Source organism: Berghia stephanieae, chromosome 2 (assembly GCF_034508935.2).
Source record: "Berghia stephanieae isolate SIO BIC M18660-M18661 chromosome 2, UCSD_Bste_1.3, whole genome shotgun sequence".
NCBI classification, from domain to species: Eukaryota; Metazoa; Mollusca; class Gastropoda; order Nudibranchia; family Aeolidiidae; genus Berghia; species Berghia stephanieae.
In genome coordinates this window covers 47927504-47948845 of record NC_088361.1, presented here as the reverse complement: position 1 = coordinate 47948845, position 21342 = coordinate 47927504, and the positions used below count along the sequence as shown (strand labels likewise).

General features: G+C 38.3%; 1 protein-coding gene across 2 annotated transcripts; it reads left to right on the top strand.

Annotated features, from left to right (window-relative positions):
* The first annotated feature begins 6328 nt into the window (after window positions 1-6328).
* LOC144965050 (ADP-ribosylation factor 3) lies at window positions 6329-16776 on the top strand. Of its 2 annotated transcripts, none has more exons than XM_078899930.1 (5): window positions 6329-6428; window positions 8992-9158; window positions 10864-10974; window positions 12607-12731; window positions 14720-16776. In XM_078899930.1, the coding sequence occupies exons 2-5, from the start codon at window positions 9011-9013 to the stop codon at window positions 14879-14881; spliced, it is 546 nt and encodes a 181-aa protein (XP_078756056.1). In that variant the 5' UTR covers window positions 6329-6428; window positions 8992-9010; the 3' UTR covers window positions 14882-16776. The 2 variants fall into 2 exon arrangements, with proteins under 2 accessions (XP_078756056.1, XP_078756057.1); XM_078899931.1 differs by having other exon boundaries at window positions 6385-6626.
* Window positions 16777-21342: the final 4566 nt, after the last annotated feature.

Below are 21342 nucleotides of genomic sequence, written 5' to 3'. Positions count from 1 at the left end.
ATCGAACATCAGACTTCCTGATTACCATTCAGGCGTGCTCCCATTGTGTGTGTGTGTGTGTGTGTGTGTGTGTGTGTGTGTGTGTGTGTGACTGTGTTTGTGTGTGTTTGTGTGTGTGTGTTTGTTTTTTTTGTTTTTTTGTTCTTGTTTTTTTTTTAAAGCTATTATATATTCATTTCTGTTTGTTACTTTTACCATTGCACCACAGAAGTTGTCCTCAAGTTAAAACAATCTATTACTTTTATTCTTCACAAGAGCGCCTGTTTCCACTGTGAATCCTCACTTGCATTATTAAATTAAATTCCCTTTATTCATCACTTAGGGGAAATGTGTCTCTTGGGTCTATTCAAAGGGAAGACTGGAACAACCCAGGCGTCAGCCGCATTGCAGCGTCGCAAATTGAGCTAGGGCGAGGTGACTTGCTCAAGGCCACACAGCGCAGCAGCGTCTGGTAATCGAACTCAGTACCTTTCGGGTACGAAGCAAAGACCATACCGCTGAGCCACGCTGCCCCATCATGATCAAGAGGTCTGAAGTTCGATCTCCAGTTGAGACGGGATTATATTTTTTTTTAACTTGTGGGTATTTTTCTTTCTGCTTTGTCTGGTATTGTTTAAACGTGAGCTTTTTTTTTTATAGCGCGGCGTGCACTTATTTGAAGGTCTGATAACCCAATTCCTTATGGGCTCATTGTTGTAATGGAAATCTAAAAATAAATGACGTAGAATATTGTCCATTACAACAATGTTAGACTAGGCTCACAAGAATGTTCGGATTTACACGTCTATAAGCGCAATATAAACTAAACGTGTTTATAGCGCTTTACAATAAGTTCTAAGCCGACTTCTACACTTCACTTAACATGAAAGACGAGACATGACGTCTGTAAGGCAATATTACATTTTTTTTTCTCGACAAAGACCACCCGCATTTTCCACCTGAGTACGGTGAGAAAATCCAAGTAAAGAGCCTTTTCCAAAGGATTCAACTATGCGCCGCTCAGATCGGGACTCGAACCCAGGACCTTCCGATCCGAAGGCGAATGTCATAAGCGTAACCATTTATTAGACCACATAGCCGCACATCTTATCGGATGTTATCTTACACCAGTGCCTGCTCCCTAATCTAATACTATGGAGCGCTTGAATCATTTACATCGGGGGTAAATAATTAATGGCATAATTAATTATTATGTGCACGGCATATTGATTTCAATAGACACCTAGATAACCACGCCTCTCGGACAGTCGTCATACTATAAACAATGACAGTGATTGGTAAACGGAGCGAACTCCACAGTTTTTACTAACGGTGGCACGTGTCTCGATAAATTACCCACTGTTCTACCGCATGATCAATAGAACCAACACAGAAAACTATGTGTAAGCTTAAATGTTCTGATCGAGATAATCGTGTGATAACTAGTCACACATTTGATATATAAAACAATAACAATGATCAGAGACAGGTTGATTCCATTTACGTTATTGTTTATAAACAACCAACTATGTTTGTCCGAGTCGTGTGAAGGTGTGTCACAAATTCCATGTTTTGATTGGTCAAAAATCTACCGGTTAATTTATTGCTTTTTGGTTTTGTTGTATGACGCTCTGCTTGTGATCCCAAGTTCCTGATTTCGAGTTCCGTTGCTGCAGCTTAAAGTTCAGTCCGGGGGGGGGGGGGGGGGGGGGGGGGGGGAAGCTCTTTTCTCACATTAATTTCAACACATCCAGGTGCAAAATCTGCACCTCTCTAATAGCAGTGTTGCTGTGATAGACAAAAAGTTGAAAATAGGCCAGGGGTCATTAGTCAATGGTCAAAGCGCAACAATCTATAGAAGGAACGAAATTGACGCCACTCAGCTCTCAGTTATTGTATTTAGCCTGCCATTTTTATGATAACTTCTCACTAAATTATATGAATCAGACTATAAACGTTAAGATTACACATAGCTTTGTGTGTTGGTACGCTGGGGATGTTATACGTTTTTTGGGGTTTTTTTTGGTTAAACGCGTTGCATCAATATTTCCTCTACATAGAAACAACAAGAAACATTCGTCTGGAATGTCACATTCATTGTGTTTTGTTGACAAAGGGGGAACCCAAAACGTCAACATCATCTGTCTTCGCAAATTAAATTGAATCGGTTACTCCATTTCATCATATTTATTTTGCTGGCATCATGGTTTGTCTTACGTGCTAGGCTGTACACTGAGTGCATTCAATTTCCTCTCCTGTTCGTGTGTCGTAGCGTAGCCATTGTTAAGTTATAGCCTGACACTGAAACCTTGGCCTTCGTAAAGTTATGGCCTGACACCGTAGCCATCGTTATATTTATTATAGCCTGATACTGAATCCCAAAAGGACTGGCAATTTGACGTCAGTATTTGTTTTTTGTCACCGCCTAGTGAGTTGTCGTTAGTAGAGCTCATGGAAACAAGATATGTCATTGGTTGAACTATTGAATACAACTCACGATTTGTTTTCTTTTGTGGCAAAAGACTGGCATTTTGATGTCATTTTTTTGGTCAGTATCAGGCCATAACTTTACGAAGTCCACGCTGACACTGACCAAAAAATGACGTCAAAATGCCAGTCTTTTGCCACAAAAGAAAACAAATCGTGAGTTGTAATTAATAGTTCAACCAATGAAATAACTTGTTTCCATGAGCACTACTAACGACAACTCACTAGGCGGTTCAAAAAACCAAATAATGACGTCAAACTGCCAGTCCTTTTGGATTTCAGTGCCAGGCTATAACATAACGATGGCTACGCTGAAACCCAAAAAGACTGGCATTTTGACGTCATTATTTGTTTTTTGCACCACCTAGTGAGTTGTTGTTAGTAGTGCTCATGGAAACAAGTGGTCCCATTGGTTGAACTATTGAATACAACTACGATTTGTTTTCTTTTGTGGCCAAAGACTGGCATTTTGGCGTCATTTTTTGGTCAGTGTCAGGCTTTAAGTTAACGATGGCTACTGCCATAGGCACGATACATTATTGTAAATGACTCACAACAAAAACATGAAACATACAAAACTACGTGTCACCTAAAACGTTTATATTACTATTCAAACAAGTATTTAGTGAGCGAGAACTGATCATCCAAAGGAGTTCTAAAAACAATAACAAAGAAACTCCGTGTGTTTGAAATTGAAAGAAATTTTAATTCGAGATAAAAACGTCCGCGTTCGATTCCTGTACGGTTCGGCAACTAAAACGAGTGAGTAGCACTCACTTTGTTATGATGAAACAAGAGACCGACTGAGAGGAAATGACAAATGGAGGGCAAGACGACGGACTGGAGTGGAAATTGAATGCACTCAGTTTACAGCCTTAGTCGTGAAGATCGAACTCCTCTAATCCTGATCCCTAACATCCCCCGCCTCTCATTGATGGTACGCCCGTTACTAAGCATTAACCAATCAGAATATTTCCTGCCATTTACCCCGTTTTGTCCCCTGGACTATTAATTTATTTCCTGTATGAAAAGGCATGAGATACCGCTTAAGTACATGTCAAACATACAAATAGGTCAGTGAGTATTTCTCACAATATTTTGACACACTGATAAAGGAATTGAATCGCAAAACCTGACGACACTATGCATTTTTTAAAATAATCTCAGTTAAAATTGTGAGTGATGCTCAGGATCTGTGGGTTGTTTACTCAAGATGTTAGGCAATCACTTAAGGTGGCTATGGGTCTTCGGTTTACTGTTGGCGGTTGATTTCCTTTATCTTAAATTTTCGAGTCAAAAATAAAACAACTTAAATATTTATTCGACTAGTTTTAATAAACTATACGATAACGGATGTCATTTTCGAAGGTGTATGCACTGCATGTTGATTGAAGAACTAAAGGCTCATACAATAAGCTAATAGTTAAAAAGGCATCCATGTCAAAGCTTGACAGGCATAGAAACAAGAGGTCACGGAGGAACCATCAATGGGGATGATCAAAATTACCTTTCCATGTGCTCGAGGTCATTGGTCACATTGCAAAGTGTGCTCAAAATTACCCACATAGTGAAAACACACACACACACACAACACACAACACAAACCAGACCTATCTTGCTTCTCATACCATCTACTAAAATCGAAACAGATATGTTTTAAGCAAACGTTTAAAAATAGACAAAGATTCTTTTTCACGAATGCTCTGTGGTAAGGCATTCCAAATAGAGGATCTGAAATGAGAAAAGGACCCCATTCCAGCATTTTTTCCGAATTCGAGGGACAACTAGTTTTGTGGAATCACTGGCCGAACGTAAGGGGTGGGTTTTTGAATATCTTACAATTAGTTCCGAAAGGTAGGAAGGGGTAGTACCTTCAAGACAACGATACACTAAAACACAAGCTTTGAATTTAATGCTTTTCTCAACAGGCAACCAATGCAGGTGTCGCACCTACACTTCATGAATACTAGTCTGGCAGCGCTGTTTTGGACAATCTGAAGACGTCTCAGATTATATTGCGAAACGCCAAACAACAGAGCATTACAATAATCCAATTTCGATAGTACGATGGAGACAACCAGGTAATTGGTCACATCCTCAGATATAAACCGTCTAATGGAAGCAATCTTTTTTAGTTGGAAAAAGAGAGATCTAACCAAAATATTAACCCGATGCTCCATCGACAGTCCAGAGTCTAAGAATGTGCCAAGGTTTTTCACTTCGTCAACAATTTGAATGGAGGCATCCCCCAGCTTCAAATCTGTTTCACTTTTCCACTTCCTGTTCCCCACATACAGCACCTCCGTCTTATCATCATTCAGTTTCATTCTGTTCTCATTCATCCATTTCTTAACACTTTGGATACAATTCTTACTATCGGCTGATACTTCTTGTAAATTTCTCGTATTGGAAACGCAGTACAATTGCTTATCATCAGCGTATTGATGGTAAGACAGACCGAAACTTCTGATGATTTTAGACAGAGGGCCAACGTACAGAACAAAAAGAACGGGTCCAAGTACTGAACCCTGGGGATCCCCACAGTCAAGAAAGAGTTCCTCAGATCTATATTCATCCACCGTAATAATTTATTTACGATTAAATAAATATGACCTAAACCAATCAAGCGCTGCACCAGACACGCCATAAGTAATTTCAAGACGTTTGAGGAGAAGATTGTGATCAATAGTATCAAAAGCAGACAATAGGTCAAGCAAATTCAGCAAAGAACATGAACCATTGTCTATAACAGACAGGAGATCATTAACAACCCGAACAAGTGCGGTTTCCGTTGAACGGTGTTTGCCTTTAAGCCGAATAAAATTATTCTTCAATTATTTTTAAGATGAGACAGTAATTACCTTAACGAGAGTGAGAGTTTTGATTTTACACACGGCGAATCTTCATCGTTCGCCAGGTGTTATAGCCATCGTGTCTCCGTATGTAATTAGTCTTCATAACTGGACACTCTTTATCGACATTCTTCTACTTTTTTCGCCAGATTTTTGTTTTATGCCCAGTGTAAATTAATGACAATGGAACCACACTTTCACACATAAAAAATTACCGGGACAGAGGGTGGGTGTCAATAATAATTAGTATTAGGGTGCGATCAAATTGGGCAACTGGTGAAAACAAAATCATATGAGTTGTCAATTAGTTTTTCTATTTAATCTTGATGAGCTAAACAAATTGAATTGCTTGATTTATAATATAGAAATTTAAAAAAAAAAATAATAATTCTGACAAGCTTTCGTCGTCCCTTGATAGTTTGGGTGTGAACACTGTGTACAGATATAAGAGGAGATAATTCATGATCTATTGACATCATTAAAGTCACCTAGGATTGTCTCCCTTGACATATCGGATTACTGCACGATCGGATAACGGTACGCTTTTCAGAGCACCGTGCAGTAGATGGCTACTGTATATGCTTCGCAAGTCTGTTGATCAAAGTTTATTCAATTTAATTGATTTAATAATTGAAGGTGCCTTAGGGAGCCGGTATATATATATATATATATATATATATATATATATATATATATTATATATATATATATATATATATATATATATATAAGGTACCCACCTATATTATTCTAAAACTAGCCATATTAATTAATGATAATAATTATTTTAATAATTTATTTTTTGAAAATCATCTATAACAATGATATAGCGCCTTTTGCCAAGGCTTCAAATGAAGAATTAAGGCGACTCACGAGTGAGGAGGAAACAACGCAAGACAAACAACGTTTCGGCTGACAAAACGAACAAAATAATATCGATTTAAGAGCCAAAATTAATGTCAGTAGGGTACCTAGTAAAGGTAATGATATCGATTAGCGCCCAGCCCTGCCTGCAGATTGGAAGATCCCAAATCCGCGATATTGACGTGGCAAGAACAACGATATTACTTCCACGTCCGCCATTTTGTTTACAACGGGTGTGGAAAAGAGGTAACCAAGCATTTGTTTGTGGGATATATAAGCTTATTTGAGATACAATCTTGCCAATTGGCCGTCTAAAAGCAATTGTTAAAGTAATAAATCGTGTGTAGTGTAGTTATAAAAGTTCTAAGGATCTTAGGTGAAAAGATCTGTCTTGAAACGCACAAATTTATCTCGTGTTCTTGTTTTGTCAAGTCACCGGTGCCGGTAAATATAATGGTCTGCTAATGTTTAAAGATAGGCCTACATTTTTCACCAGAAGACAATAAAAGTTTCCTCTTTTGACCATCATAACCCTGAGGTCATGTTCTTGTAAAATTTAGATTTATAACTAATCAGTTTGACTGAATTTGATAGACAATAACAGCGAAGTGAAATTTAGCTTCAGTTTCAGCAGTCGATGTTGTTAATAAAATGGGTTGTTTACTTTTTTAAAACTTTTATAATTAATTATTAGTTTATTAGAATTGATCGCTTTTATTACAATCTTCCATGTTGCAGTCAGACTGAAAATATTATAATGTTGGTCTAATTATCGTTGTACTACAACGATTAGAAATACTCAGGATTCTCGTCAGGTCAGTTCAGGCTCAGGACAAAGTCAACACCCATCTTCTTCATCCTTCATCATCTATCAATTATCAATCAAAACCATCCAAATGAAATGGAGAAATAGGAAAACTTCTGAATATTTGAAACAACACATTTCATTTGGTTTACCTTTCAAAGCAGGTTTTCACATGATGGAGTATGGAGTCCACCTGCCCTTTTCTTTTTGAACTTAATATTTAAACTTAAACTGGTCAATACCGAAACTGATCAATACCATAATCATAATTGTCATATATAATAATCATTATAATATTAATATAACTGTCTGAGGAGAGTAGAGGAATTTTTGCAATGATTCACAATCACAGAAAAAATTGGAATTTCACCAAATGTCAGCTTTAGAAGGGAAGGGCTTCCGTAGTTTCGTTAAAGAGGGGATTTTTTTTTTAATTGTGGGGAGAGGGGGGGGGGGGCAGACCCCCTCAACCCTAACTAGATACTAAAATCTGATGAAACATAATGTTTGCCATCACTTGCAGTACCGTAACTGACAGGAAACACAGTAATAATGGCATTGGCAGGAGTCATACGACTACCGTCTCAGCAAATTGTTTTTAAAATTAGAAAAATCACACCTCTTATAAAAATGAAACTCATCTTAGTAATATTATTTGGACATTGCAAACTAATTGAAATTGTAAGTCTGTAATGGTTAAAAGATTAGCTAATAATATAACCCTAATATAAATGTGCTGTGAAATTACGGAAGTCCTAACTACAGATACTAGACCTGATGGAACATAATGTTTGCCATCACTTGCAATATTGAAACTGATGGGAAATACAGTAAACAGCCTATATTTTAATACTAGTGGCAATGTATTTATACTATATAAGATTGGATTGAAATGTTTTTGTCTCTTTCATTTTACTAACCTAGAGTCCTCTCAGTACTGTTGTATTAGGCATGCTGCTCCTTGTCATATGCTTAAGAAAAACAAACTAAAGATTAAGTTTAAATCGATTTCGCACTCATCACCTATCTATTATATGAAGAGGCTTTTGGAGAAATTCCATATGCATCCGCCACTTTCATTATAAAGTCTAAATTTAAATAGCTGCTCACCTCGAATTTATGTTTTGTTTGTCAAAAAAAAGGGGGTCCCGATAGTTCAGTTGGCAGAGCATTCGCTTCATCGCAAAGGGACCAAGATAGATCCCGGGTGCAGTTGAGATTTTTTTCTGACCCTCCTGTCCACCCATCAGTGAATGGGTAGCTGAGTCTGTTAGATTTGGTGGAAAGTACTTTGCGATAGACTGGCATCCTATTCAAAGGATAGCAAGCAATTGCTATTGTCCGTTTCACGCTATAGAAGTCAGGAACTCCGGCTCCATAGGCATATAGTGGCCCTGAAGGACTACTTGTCCAAAAAAAGAAACAATTTGACCTCTGACACCACGTAAACGACAGGTTTTTGTTGTTTTATGTTCCCAGTTTAGTGAAAGTTGTGCAGCCATCTTGACTGTAACCGGTTGTTGTCAAAGCAACATCTGGTCTTTTGAACGGCTTTCTCCCAATCTGTATTTATTGTTTGAATAAAACAGCCATCTTTATTAATTTGCAGTCCAGTGTTGTGAGGTGCTGAGTTTGACTCTCAGCAATGCCATTTAAAATGTTACATTTTACTATTCATGTTTATTATATTGTTGATTCATTGCTAATAAATGCGTATATACTGTCACATATATTCAAACCGAACACCTCTGTTCCCAGCATTTTGTCTGGATTACAGAGACATCTGGGATAGTGAAATCAGTCCCTAAAGTGCACAAGTTAAGAAGAAAATAATCCGTCCCCAGGCATCTCATCCAGAGAGATGCGACTGTATATTGATTATGTATACCAATGAATGAAGTATGATTTTAGGAGCATAGCCGAGACAAAATGCTCTATGTGACATTACTCGGGGGCCCCAACATCTGCTCTACTTCATGACTCAATCCATGCTTGTCATTTCAGAGGGATATAATCAAACAGAATGGGGAGTGTTATAGGTAAATTATTCAACTCCCTCTTGGGGAAGAAAGAGATGAGAATTTTGATGGTCGGTCTCGATGCTGCTGGAAAAACAACCATCCTTTACAAATTGAAGTTGGGTGAAATTGTAACTACTATTCCAACTATAGGTAAGTTCGTTTTAAATTATTAATTAATTTTTTTTTTTACTTGGTCAGTTTGACAGCATTTGTAACTCCTTTTGACTTGTGGCAGTCAGGGCTGGCGAGTCCGAGTCGGTTGTTTGAGGGTGGAGTCGGAGTCGGTTTTAGAAGTCCCGACTCCTTACCACTTTCAGACATTGCATTTTTATATCATTCAATGTGTAATATTTTAGAAAAGGGGAATATTATATTTATAGTTCACTTTGAAAAATTAAAACTATTACTATTAATTAAAACTTTTTCAAAACTAAAATTCACAAATAGTAATCTTTTTTGTGTGTTTGTTTTCATGGGAAAAGGGGATGTGTTTATCTTTTAAATGTGATGATCATTAATCAATATTAATGTGTTTATTCGAAATGAGCTAATCAGTCTGTAGCCAAAAAAATGATGAAGAGCTTGTACTTTTAATGATGCAATATCAAATATGAAGCGGCTTGTATTGTTATAATACATATACTGGGGAAAAGCTAAAAGTAGCTGCGAGTGTTGGTTGCATATTATTACCTATTAATACTATGCTTGAGGAGTCGGAGTCGGTTTCAAGGCTGGAGTCGGAGTCGGTTTAAAAATAACCGACTCCGCCAGCCCTGGTGGCAGTGCTCTATAGCATTGTTGTTAGATTTACTTGATGTCCATGATTTTCCTTGAAATATAGAAAAAATTAAATGTAACATTCATCAGAACCGTCATATTTGATGCTTGACTGCTGAGGAAGGGTGGTGCCCGGGATGAAGGGGTAGATTCCTCCATTTGGGTAAATGGGGTGATTTACCTGACAGTGTGTGAATGTTTGTGGGCTGTCACACCTCTTGACAAGTTGCTTTATGCCCAACCTGTAACTGAATAGTCCCTGCTCAAGTATTATAGTAATACAATGCACTAAACCGTCACCTGCAAAGAGGGTCTTTGGATTTAGAGTTATTCTGATTGTAAAGCAGTACAAATACAGACCCACAGATTTAATCCATTTATTACTCAGGTTTTTTGGCCAAATTTGGATTTTTAAAGTGTTTTTTCTTTTTTCTTTTTGTTTTGTTTTTATAATAGACTGGACAAGACTTGTTCTGTTTTCAGATACTAGCCATTAACCGGCTCTCTTTATTTCAAACTAAGAAAAAACGTAGGCTACTACGTGCTAAGTAAATCAAGTGACGGAAGTGAGTTGGATAGGCTGATAGATGGAAGAGAAGACTGAACGAATAAAGCAAAGGGGAATAACTCTAATAATTCAAAGGGCCGAATAATAACAAGGGAGTGATAGAGTAGATTAGGAAAGCAAAGCGAAAAGTAGCGTAATCTATTACAGTTTTATTTAATGAAAATTGGTTTAAATTTACTTGGGAATGGATGCTCAGTTTCAATTTGACTACATTTACTCCAGAACAATCTGAAGTGTTAATCAGTTTGTAAATGGGGTTGCAAATTATGCATTTTGGATTGATTACGATTCAGATTTTTATTTTTCTTTCCCCAAAAATAGATAAAAATTTTCTTTTTTCTTTCCTTTTGTTGTTGTTGGTTATATGCCTCTATTTAGAACTGTTCGGAACAACACTAATTTCAGTCAGGGTGAGATATATAATTCCATTTTTAGTGCACATGTACTACAATTTTTATTTTATACTACTGTGTTCTCCTAACTTAATGCTTTCCCCTCTCCTTTTTACAGGCTTTAATGTCGAAACAGTGGAATACAAGAATATAAGCTTTACAGTGTGGGATGTAGGAGGACAGGACAAAATTAGGCCTTTGTGGAGACATTACTTCCAGAACACGCAAGGTAGGTATATTAGTATTAAAGTTTTTAGATGCTTTGTAAGTAAGAGATCATGAGTGGAAAAGGCGTTGCCATTTGAGCCCTGCTGTCAGCTTCTCAATATTACCCTGAGCAAGACTACCCTATTCATGACACTGCAATGCTGCTGATGCCTTAGTAGTCTGAAGCCATTTTTAGACAATGAAAAGTTTCTCCTGGGGGTGAAGAAAGGGAATTTGATGTGCTCTGTGCTGAGGTTGATCTTGGTACTTTGTCACATTACTGTTGTTGAATACTTTATTTTACTGTCATAAAACCAGTGACACTAACTCTGGTGATCTTGTGCTTAAAGTACATTCTCAAATAATGTTATAAAGATAAAAGTATTGTCAAGGGCATTTTGGACTTTGCTGATAAACAATATTTTCTTTTTCTTGCATTGAAATGCCGCTGGTCTAGATTAGCTTGGCTATATCGCACAAGCTATCATATGATCATTGTCAATGCTCAAGGTTGATCTTGGTACTTTGTCACATTACTGTTGTTGAATACTTTATTTTACTGTCATAAAGCCAGTGACACTAACTCTGGTGATCTTGTGCTTAAAGTACATTCTCAAATAATGTTATAAAGATAAAAGTATTGTCAAGGGCATTTTGGACTTTGCTGATAAACAATATTTTCTTTTTCTTGCATTGAAATGCCGCTGGTCTAGATTAGCTTGGCTATATCGCACAAGCTATCATATGATCATTGTCAATGCTATGGCATTCATCGCTATAACATGCATACGTATCAATTGTCAATTTGGATTGCTCAATTCCAGAGCAGCCTTTCCTTTTTCACATGTTCATGGGTATGTTATAATACACTGCATCAGGCAGCTCCCTACTGCTAACAATTGTCAAGTAAGTGATTACATATGTTGATGAGATAGTTCCCCCATTTTCTAATTAGCATTGTGGCACATTTCTACAATATACCAATTAATATCCCTATTCAACTTTACATAATGCACCTGTGCAATCCACTCTGGTATAAAGTTGAACGATGAAAAGTGAGGCAAAAAGGGTATTTGATCTGCGGGAACTGATGAGTGACCAGTTATCAACTGCAGGAAGACATCACTGCAAACAGCCCATCTCATACATTTTCGAGAAAAAGGCAGTAATTTCTGCATCATATTAAAGAAAGAAATTGATAAGATTAGATGAACTTTATTTATCGGCTTCTGGAAATTTACATTGGGTATTGTCATAGACTTACGAATTTCTGAACATAATTAAGCAAATATATAATAAAAAGGAATTACAATGACATAGAAGTAAACCAACAAATATCTTCTCTCTCTCTCTGTGTTTCGCTCACTTCTTCACACACACATACACACAAACAAACATTCTTCTTCACCCTAATTTCGTATATTTTTATTCTCTACAATAAGATATAAAAAACATTCTGTTCTGGATTTTAAACTTATCACTGTATCTGGTCTACCGGACGTTTTAGTTTTAAATTCTAAAAATAGAGGATGTTGATTATCTTTCAAGCTTTTTCATAGGAATATTCTTCATAGAGGGTATTTTGTATAGGCAGGTTTTTAGTTAGTCTGAAAGACAATTTAATCATTTTTATTTCTCTCTCTCATCTCTTCAGGTTTGATATTTGTGGTAGACAGCAATGACAGAGAGCGTATTGGAGAAGCAAGAGAAGAACTGTCAAGAATGGTCAATGAAGATGAATTGCGCGATGCCATACTTTTAGTTTTTGCAAACAAACAGGTTAGTGCTACATGTTTTTTTTTTTTTTCAAATACAATTTTGTTTAGGTCTTTACTGGTTGTATTGCGAATGGTGATTGTGTTCAAACTGCAGTGGTACCTCCCGAATAGTGACAACCTCCTGATAACGACATTGACCCCTGGTCCCGATTTTTTTTTTCTATTTAAGATCAGTAAAAGAAAAACCCTCCAAATAACGACGCACTTTTTAATAAAACCTCTGAATAACGACATCATTTTTGGCGATTTTCGGCAGTTTTCGTAGATATCTGAGACTAAAAATACAGAGTATGAGTACTCAAAGTTTATAAAAACGATTCCTGCTTGAACCGATGAGAACGCAGCTTTTGAAACCAATCAGAATGTAGCTTTTACCACCATTAGGTCCAATGAGAATGCGAGTTTCGCCAACCAATCGGAGAGCGAGTTTACCGACCAATGAGTATGGCCGTTGGTGGATACTGAAGCCCGTGCGTTAACGACTGAATGGCATTATCACTATCACTGATCACCGATCCCTGACTGCTAAGATGTCTTCTACAACTACCACTCCACCCAAGAAAAGGAAAATACTCACCATTGATGAAAAGATCAAGATCTTGGAAGCTGTTGACAATAATACAACGGCAGAGAAAGACATCGCGGCCAAGTATGGAATACCTCACAACAGTCTCTCGTAGTTGATAAAAACTGGTCCCGCAGGCCTTACCACGCCCACTTTGTCCGCCATCTTGGAAACCTCTAAATCTAAATAACGACGCCTCCGGATAACGACATAAAAACTCGGTCCCATGGCATGTCGTTATCGGGAGGTTCCACTGTATGCATTTTTATATGATTCTTTCATCTCATTCTATTTATTAAACAAGTTATTTTTATCGTGCCCAATAACACTAGCTTGTGAGTATGTGTTATTGCATGATAAAATATGAGTTTTTAAATACAGAGAACTGAAAGGATACGTTTATTCTACCCATCCAAATAAGATTATTAGATATTTTGGAATCAAATGGTATGGTAATAGTACTTCGCTTCACCATAATTTGTATCTTTCTCCTCCTGCTTGAATTACAACTTGACCCAAAACTAAAAACATTGGATTAGTATTCATGCGTACCAAAAGATTATTTTTAATTGCCAATCAGCTCTCTTTTACATTGTATTTCACACCAATAAAATGTTTGAAAATATTCTGTAATCATTGAATGAAATTTTTATTCAATGCGTTCAAAGCATTATTCAAAGATTACGTATTTACTAAGAATTGATAGGGTTTTACAATGATCGGGGTGGAATAAAAAATTTTCTTTAATCATCTTAGTCTGATCTGCTGTCATAGCTGGTATGGCTTCTCAGTGAGAGAAAAACCTGAACTTTTCCATGAAAAAGATCGAGTTTCAACAGTTGTATTGGTGGAAGTTATGAAATACTTCCCACCCTGCAGAATTTTAGTATGCATAAAATTGACATTACTTAGCTGTTTAATTTTGTTTTTATGTCATTTGATAGGTGACCAGTTATCACTAAATTTTCCCTAATAGCCAACATTGAAGGTTTTTCATAGTTATTCCTCATATGGTTATGGTTGTTTTGGTTTACAGAATTGGGGAGCATTTCACTTAGTTAGACGAGATCTTATTGACAAGTCTGACAACCCAAATTGTTATGGGCTTGTTAATTGTTGTTACTTTTTGCAACGGTACCGTTAGATACTGTCCCCTAGGCATTCCGTGAAGGAATATAGATAATCGATCAAATCTGATGTCTTATGTCAACAGAAATCGCCCATGTTGTCCAAAGTGAGCAAATTGGGGGTTAATGTTCTTGCCCGAGGAAAAAAATGAAAGTGCCTGAAGCCAGGTTTCAACCTGGGACCTTCCGTGTCACTATGCAATACCTTCACGACTCGGCCACTTGTTATGTATTGCTTTGTGAAAAGATTGTTAGTCCTGTGGTTGCTTTAATCCTTTATCATTTTGTCTCTCGTAGGATTTACCAAACGCTATGACGGCCGGTGAGATTACTGACAAATTGGGACTTCACAACATGCGATCCAGAACATGGTTTATCCAAGCAACATGTGCCACCAGTGGAGATGGACTCTACGAAGGGCTGGATTGGCTCGCTAATCAATTAAAAAGTAGTAAATAATTAACTTATTCCATACTTGTTAATGAATTGATTATTGGGACATCATAACGAGGAGATAAAATTTATATAGCTTTAGATTTTTGACTGGGTGGATAATTTTTTTACAGATAGATTGACATTCATTCATTGTTTTCCAGAATAGAGAACACAGATTGCTTTTTTTTTTTTGGTTTTTTTTTTGGGTATTCACTTCCTCCCACTCAATAAATTGTTAATGGTGTTGATAATTTTGTTTCAACAATTTTGGTGGTTCATATTTATTTGTAAAATGCTTGTAAAATATCAGTAAAGATGAATATGTCGTCTGAATATAATACATTTTGCTACTACTCACTGATTCTGTAATGTTTGTGGAAGTTAAATTATTGAATGGTGCGCCGGACGGATAATGTTATGGGTGAATGTGAGTGATTGGTTATTTGAAATGTTATTGAATGTGATAGTTTGTCAGTGATACTCTCTCATACAGTGGCAAATTAACCTTCTTCCTCCTCATTTTTGTCAGACACTTTTGTTTTTAATTTCATATGTTGATGCGATAAGCTGTCCATCAATGTAAAACTTCTTGTTTTGAAGAATTTTGAACAAGTTGGTGGACATCTTGATTGGTTGATGTTTGAAGTTGAATAATGGAGGTTTGAAAGCTATTTTGTCAGTATTTGACAGGGCTGCCTGAATGGTCCTATGCCTGTCTTTATTTTATTTTATACATGTTGATGTGACCTATTATTTGGAAGCGCTTTTGTTGAAATGTTTTCTTATTCATGGCTGTGCTTGGTTTGCAGAGATGAATCCATGCTAGTGATGATGTGATATAAAAAAAAGTAATATTTGTGACCATGAACTTGTGTGAATGATTTGCTTGCACATAATGAGCTGTGGGTTATTATTGATTGGCAGCGTTATCCTGTATCTTGGTGATGTTGTGGGTTGTTGATGAATCTTTAAGAGTTTTTTTTTTTTGTTTGTTTGTTTTGTTTTTCTCTTTTGATATGACTTTTAAAACTTTTCATGTCAAAAGGCTGGATCAAAACCATCACATTCCACCATCTTGTGTCCATATTGTCTATTACTTACGGTGGCTTTCTTCTCCTTATTTCAAGATTCCCTCGTTTATTATCCTTTTTTTTTTTTAAATATTTTTGTGATAGGATCCTTGGTTTCTCCTTGTGGTTGAGAAGTTCGCCTTGTATTGTTTCTACCACTAAATTTCATTATGTGGCCACCGGATGATGAGCGCAATCATATTAATTTCATAAGAGAATTATTGTGTTATCCAGATCATTGTGCGAATATCCCAAATATGGAGGTATAATAGCGTATTTTTGTATAACTGTTTTCCCCTTCTGCAAGTTTTTCAGTCTTTGTTCTCAAATGAGATTATTTGATTTTGCCTTGACTATCACTGGGATTTGCAGTCCAAGGGAGGTCCGTTTAGAAATTGTATTATGTAATTGTAGGTAGTGAGAGAATATATTCCATAAACCTTTGAGTTTGAGTGAATACCTTTGAAGGTGTTCTCGGGCAAGATAAGATAGAAATGCTCATAGATCTACTTCTAGTCCCCTTTGTCTTACTTTGTCTCTGGCACTTGTTATCACAGAGATAAGCTGTGCATTGAAAACCTCTTGATCATCCCATCATCTTTTTTTTTTTTGGCGCTGAATTAACCCTCTCAAAAGTCTTATGTTGCAAGCGCTAATTTATTAAAATATTTTATATTCCTTTTTCCTTAAATTTTTTTCTACATCCATGTACCAGACAATTGATTTTTTTTTCCCCCAAATGGTCATCTTATATTTATTTCGTATGTGCACGAGTGTGTGTGTAAATAAGGGGATGAATTGTTTTGAAAGAAGTGTAACAACATTGTAATAAACTGAGAATAACTTTTCTTTCAGGTGTTTGGTTTCTTTTGTTTTGTTATTTTTAAAGCCGTTTTGTGCCTCTAAATATAGACGAATCATCTGTTTCCATTTCAATGGCGATCCTGTGCCAGTGTCTGTATTGGTTGTTGCAACCATAGCCATGCAGGTAGTGGGTGGAATTCCCCTTAGGGTAAGGGAATGTTGGCCACTCAATGGTCGATATAATTATAATATTATAATTATTGTTTTCTCTTCTATCCCCCTTTTGACTGGTACTGAAATGACCAAACAGTGTCACAAGTGTTATAAAACCCATTAAAAACAATTAATTTCAGTGCAGCCCACTTTTCTATAACGACATGGTGTTTCAATTCCAAGTCCCGATTTTTTTCCTTTTCTACATTTTAGTAAAAACTCTGTATAATGATATCTAAAGTATATGGCAATGATCCTGCTTGGGGTTTTCAGACCTCCCATTTTGGACAGGAGGTCACTTGCTGCTTCTTCTATCACCCTATATTTTTTCCAAGTTGTTGTCTGTCTTTGTCTTGGAATGAGATTACTGCTTATCTTGGCCCAGGCTGAGAGGGAGACAGTAATATTTTGGGAGGTGATATTCTTTTTTCCTTGTAAATCATCTCTGTTAATAACAGTGTTATGCTCTGTAATATTATTTTTGGGGGTTTTGAATATCATGTTTTTAAAGTATTTGACTGTATTCCTCTCGATGAGATCCTGTGCTTGCGTCTGGGTGGGACTAATAGGTAATCTCAAAGTGAGCTCTTGGAATCTACGTTTGTTTCCTATTTGAATTAGAACCAGTCCCCTTTGTCTTAGTTACTCTAGTGGGCATTTTTTTACTGTCCAAGTTTGGGGAATGTCCAATTTTGGGGTGGGGGAGAGGGTACTGGTGCTGAAATGACCGAAATGTGTCAGCAAGCACCCTAAAAACCTTAGAATGAAAGAAAAGGCAATGATCGCCAACTTCAAATCAACAGTCAAGGCAAAATTTATTGTCCAATGAAAACACCTGCTTTCCTACCAAATGAAATACCGTAATTGTAGCCAATGAAAATGCTTGATTGGTCAATGATGACCAGGCCTGTTGTAGGAAGTTTGTTTCGCAGGTAAGGCAAAGCGAGACAAAACTGGCTTAGATGGAGCTTCATATTACTCGGACAATGGTCCATTGTGAGGCTCGTGCCATGGCTATCAACCAAATAGTAAACGCTTGTGCAACTCGTAGCGCCACCTAAGCTAGCTCGTTGTCTCGCCTCTGAAACAGCCTCGGGATTCCCCAAAGCCATCGAGCCCTTACATATTGCCTGTACACGCTGCCCAAAGCCCATAACAGCTTGTTCCCGCAGCTGTACAGACTGATAAAGAAATTGGATCCCGACCAGAACTTTGCGAAGGCTTCATCGGAATGTGAAGCAGACACAATTGCCAAGAATATGTAAAGAACAGTACCAAACGGGGCCCCCGATTCAGTCTTTCGAGCGCTGTGTCCACTAGGCATACTGTACGACTTGGGGAATCGCTACCTGCGGATGAAGAGTTGGACTGGATATCCCCATTCATTCCATGAGAAGTGTTATTGTTATGAACGGAAAAGCAGTAGGGATAGATAGCATAATAATATATCCCGATATGGTGACGCATTAGGGTATCAGTGCACAGACCTGGCTGGCAGAGGCAATGTCCAACGTCCTTGCAAAAGGAAAGCTTCCAAAAGTGTGGAAGCAAGCTAAGATAGTTCCCGCCCTGCAGCCAGGGAAGCCAACGAGGGTGGCTGACAGTTACCGACCCATATCACATCACTACTGAGATGCCCGTACAAACTTTAGGAGCGCGTGCTTTTGAACGGGGGGGGGGGGGGGGGGGGGGGGGGGGGTAGTAGACCCAACCCTGCCACGAGTAGGCGGGCTTCGGGGAAGATAGGTACACAACGGACAAGGTCATTGTCCTGACAGAATATATTGAAACACGGTTCGAACGGAAACAAGCACTTATGAGGACTTCAGCACTGGCACTATGCTATTCCACCGTGGAATATTGCTCTCCGGTGTGGAATAGGAGCAAGAATGTTGAGAAGGTTGAAGTAAAGCTTCGCAAGTCCATGCACAAAGTGTCGGGAACGCTGGGAACAACGCCTAGAGAATGGGGCCCGATAATGGTAGGCAGCAATTCATCTCCGCGATGTCCGGCGGGAGACGATTACAATTGGCTGGCTTAACAAAACATCGAGATGGGGAGCGAAACCTCTCTCGAGTGCATAATGAATGGAGCCCCTGCCACGAGTAGGCGGGCTTCGGGGAAGATAGGTACACAACGGACAAGGTCATTGTCCTGACAGAATATATTGAAACACGGTTCGAACGGAAACAAGCACTTATGAGGACTTCAGCACTGGCACTATGCTATTCCACCGTGGAATATTGCTCTCCGGTGTGGAATAGGAGCAAGAATGTTGAGAAGGTTGAAGTAAAGCTTCGCAAGTCCATGCACAAAGTGTCGGGAACGCTGGGAACAACGCCTAGAGAATGGGGCCCGATAATGGTAGGCAGCAATTCATCTCCGCGATGTCCGGCGGGAGACGATTACAATTGGCTGGCTTAACAAAACATCGAGATGGGGAGCGAAACCTCTCTCGAGTGCATAATGAATGGAGCCCCTGTTCTGAGCCGAAATAAGTCCCGTAATCCTTGCACTTAACATCCCTGCCTTCGGACAGGGCGGGAATACGAGATGGAAGTCGGTTTGGACGAATTCAATCCGTCGAGGGGGCGGGGACACAAACTCTTCGAAACAGGTAAGAGAAGTTGTCAAGCTTCTGTACCAGCAATAGAAGGCATTGGGTGGCGACGAATCGACTGCGGTCGAGAACCTGCCTTACGGCATCGTCGCTTCATCAGTGGGGAATCTCGACCAGTCCCAACACGTACGCGCGTTGTGGCAAAGAGCTCGAAACGGCAGAGTATCTAGTTGAGAGTTGCGTTGTGACGAAGCTTCCGGGCGGGTTCGCGATCGTACACGAATGCGACGAGGAATTTGTGGTCTGAATAGATCATCACCTGGTACTGGTACAGTGAGAGATGTGAGTAAAGAGCATTTCCCAAGGACTCAACTATGCGCTGCTCAGAACAGGACTCGAACCTTTGACCTTCTGGTCCGAATGCGAGTGTCACAAGACCGCATTGCCGTCGTAGTTTTTCATATAGCTTCTTCTTCTTCTTCTTCTTCTTCGTTCCTCTGATGGACATCTATGGCTGCAGTCCGTTATCTGCTATGAAGTCTGTGGTCCGCTTTAGGTCCCGAGCTTTGTGTTGAGTGTTGTAGGGGTGACCCAGTGGTTCGAACGTTGCACGTTGTATAATGGGCAATCCATAAGCACATGTAAAGTGGTTTCATGGGCGGTTCCACATGGGCAATAAGGGGTTGTTCCAATACCTAGCTTTGTAAACATATGTCCCTTTATTTAGTCTATTGTGTCCTGTTCGGAGGCGGAATAGGGTGACTTGGCTACTTCGCTGAATGGCATGGATTGGATCCTGCTTGTTGTGTTCCAGGTGTGTGTCATTCCTTTCTTTGTCTATTTTTAGCTTTATTATTCATATAGCATGGGACGCTGGTCTGTCATGAAAACTTTTTGCAAGACTTGAGAGAGCATACTAGAACCTAATCATTACAGGATTAGGGGGGGGGGGGGGGGCTTGTCAATAACCTTGATCGATTGTGGTCCCTTTAGCTTTTGAGCCGAGTTTTCTACCAAGTGAGCTATCGGGCCTAACAGTACGTTTTCAGTAACATAGTTACGATTTATGTTGTTGGATGGATGGACGAACACGAACTGTTGTAGACTTGAAAGATGCTGACGACTGACTTGCTTTCGTGATAAAAAAAAACCCCTGTTAATTTTTTTTTATAATTCTCTAGATATCTATTTTAAAATAAATCAAAAACGTAGAAATATATTGTCCACCCGCCTTTTACAATTAGGTAAAGAAACAAAGAAAAAACGGACAGCACACACACAAAAAAAAAACAAGCAACAAACAAACAAAAAAATAGTATAGTACGTAAAGACCACAAAAACCGTTACCGACGTGTTCATCGTGTCGGCAATGACGTAGTGGAGAAGGGGTTGGCACGTAGTTCGATCTTCGTCACACAAGGTTTAAAATGTATCCATTATTGCAGCTCTTCTTCTATTGATAACAAGAAAACGTACTGTACATTGGATTCATGAAAAAAACCAGGGTTGCCAGTTTGGCATTTTAAATGCCAGATTCCAAAAATCTGGCATTTTTGAAAACCGTTTGGCATTAGAAAAATCATTTGGCATTTGGCATTTTCATTTGGCATTTTCTTTTCTTGTATATTATACTTCAAATGACACCTTTTCTTAATTATTTCATTACCCCAACAGGAAATTTAGTATAATTCAAAAAAAAAAAAGAAAAGAAAACACGCAAGCCACCAGGATATGATAGTAAATTGTCTATCAAAAGTGAGTAGATTTCTTAGTGGGGGTGGGAGTCAACAGACTTTGGCATTTTTTTGAGTGTTTTGGCATTTTTTGAGTCTTCCCCT

Bases quoted from the DNA above. Each gene is read 5' to 3' on its own strand.
- LOC144965050 (XM_078899930.1), top strand. From the start codon at position 9,011: ATGGGGAGTGTTATAGGTAAATTATTCAACTCCCTCTTGGGGAAGAAA. The intron at 9,159-10,863 runs GTAAGTTCGTTT...TCCTTTTTACAG, and splicing joins AACTACTATTCCAACTATAG to GCTTTAATGTCGAAACAGTG. The intron at 12,732-14,719 runs GTTAGTGCTACA...TGTCTCTCGTAG, and splicing joins TAGTTTTTGCAAACAAACAG to GATTTACCAAACGCTATGAC.